Source organism: Etheostoma cragini, chromosome 10 (assembly GCF_013103735.1).
Source record: "Etheostoma cragini isolate CJK2018 chromosome 10, CSU_Ecrag_1.0, whole genome shotgun sequence".
NCBI lineage: Eukaryota > Metazoa > Chordata > Actinopteri > Perciformes > Percidae > Etheostoma > Etheostoma cragini.
Genome location: NC_048416.1, coordinates 2945460 through 2946659, shown reverse-complemented (window position 1 = coordinate 2946659; position 1200 = coordinate 2945460). Strand labels below are relative to the sequence as shown.

The 1200-nt window shown below is 40.7% G+C and overlaps 1 protein-coding gene across 2 annotated transcripts in view; it reads left to right on the top strand.

The window, feature by feature from the left end:
• Window positions 1-1200, top strand: part of zgc:66433 (uncharacterized protein LOC321250 homolog) — a 55918-nt gene that overhangs the window by 40941 nt on the left and 13777 nt on the right. For both annotated transcript variants that reach the window (XM_034883036.1, XM_034883037.1), the window contains exon 7: window positions 807-962. In XM_034883036.1, coding sequence (XP_034738927.1) covers window positions 807-962 — 156 coding nt within the window. The remainder of the gene's footprint in view (window positions 1-806; window positions 963-1200) is intronic.

Sequence of the window (1200 nt, the reverse complement as noted above, 5' to 3'; positions counted from 1 at the left end):
CTCTCTCTCTCTCTCTCTCTCTCTCTCTCTCTCTCTCTCTCTCTCTCTCTCTCTCTCTCTCTCACACAGGCAACACACACACAGAGACCAGAAAACTCCAAAAATTAAAAATTTAGAATTGGATCATATGCCACATAAGTGTGACATAAGTGTCACAATAACTCAGTTTAGTTATGATTTTTGCTCAAAGTCAGACAATAATGAGAGTCCTAAACGGTCAGTTCAGCCATATAATAAAAACATATCCTATGACCTCTGGTGGGATCAAGCCACACAAATAGTTTCATGTGCTGATGTTCAGAGATTTTTGTCAAAGCATCAAAAATGATACTTGGAAAAGCAGTGTATCTCCTTTTGTGTCACCTGAAAACTTCTACTGTACTCCTTCAGTTAGCACAAGTGTGTGCAGACATGTCAAACTGTAAATAGTTTGTCCTCTGTTAGTTTTTTTTTTTTAAAGGATAATAGATGGGAAAAAGTTAAAAAAAACTCTTAGAGATTTTAGATCAATCTGTCAGAGGACAGAGGATACTTCTCCAGTGAGGACAGAGAAAGTGTTGGTCCTGCAGATAAGGACAGCTAATATTTATACAGCTGGACTCCCTCTTTCTCTCTCTCCCTCTCTCTCTGCTGGTGTTGCTCTATTCCCTTTGGGTTTTTTTAATCTACTGCCTTCATTTTTTAAAGGGAAAAACCACTTTTTATCACTATCAACTTTACTTGTTTGACGTGTGTTCTCAAACGCCTTGGGAGAATTTCCCCTGTTAATAAGTTATTTGTGAAGCTCTGTCCCCTTGTCTTCCCAGTTGTCCTGTACCGCCTCCAGCAGAGGAGTGAGCCCCCTGGTGGTCCCGGGGGACTTCAGTCTGCCGGCTAGTCCCTTCGGCTGTCTGGACAACTCTGCCGCCAAACACAAGCTGGGCCTGAGACACAAAGCCTGCAACAGGAGGAAACCTGTCTGGGTAAGACATTCACACGCATCAGACACACTAACATGAGCACATGTACCCACAGCACAGCACTTTTATTATATTTTTTATAGTTTAGAGTATTTTAGAGAAGGTTCAATATACAGTGCAACATGACAATGTCAATTGAAAAAGGACATCTTTCTATTAACCCCATCCTACCCACAACAAACCCTTGTGCCGAGAACAGATGAAGAATTAAATTAAAAAATAATAACAGACAAAACCACTT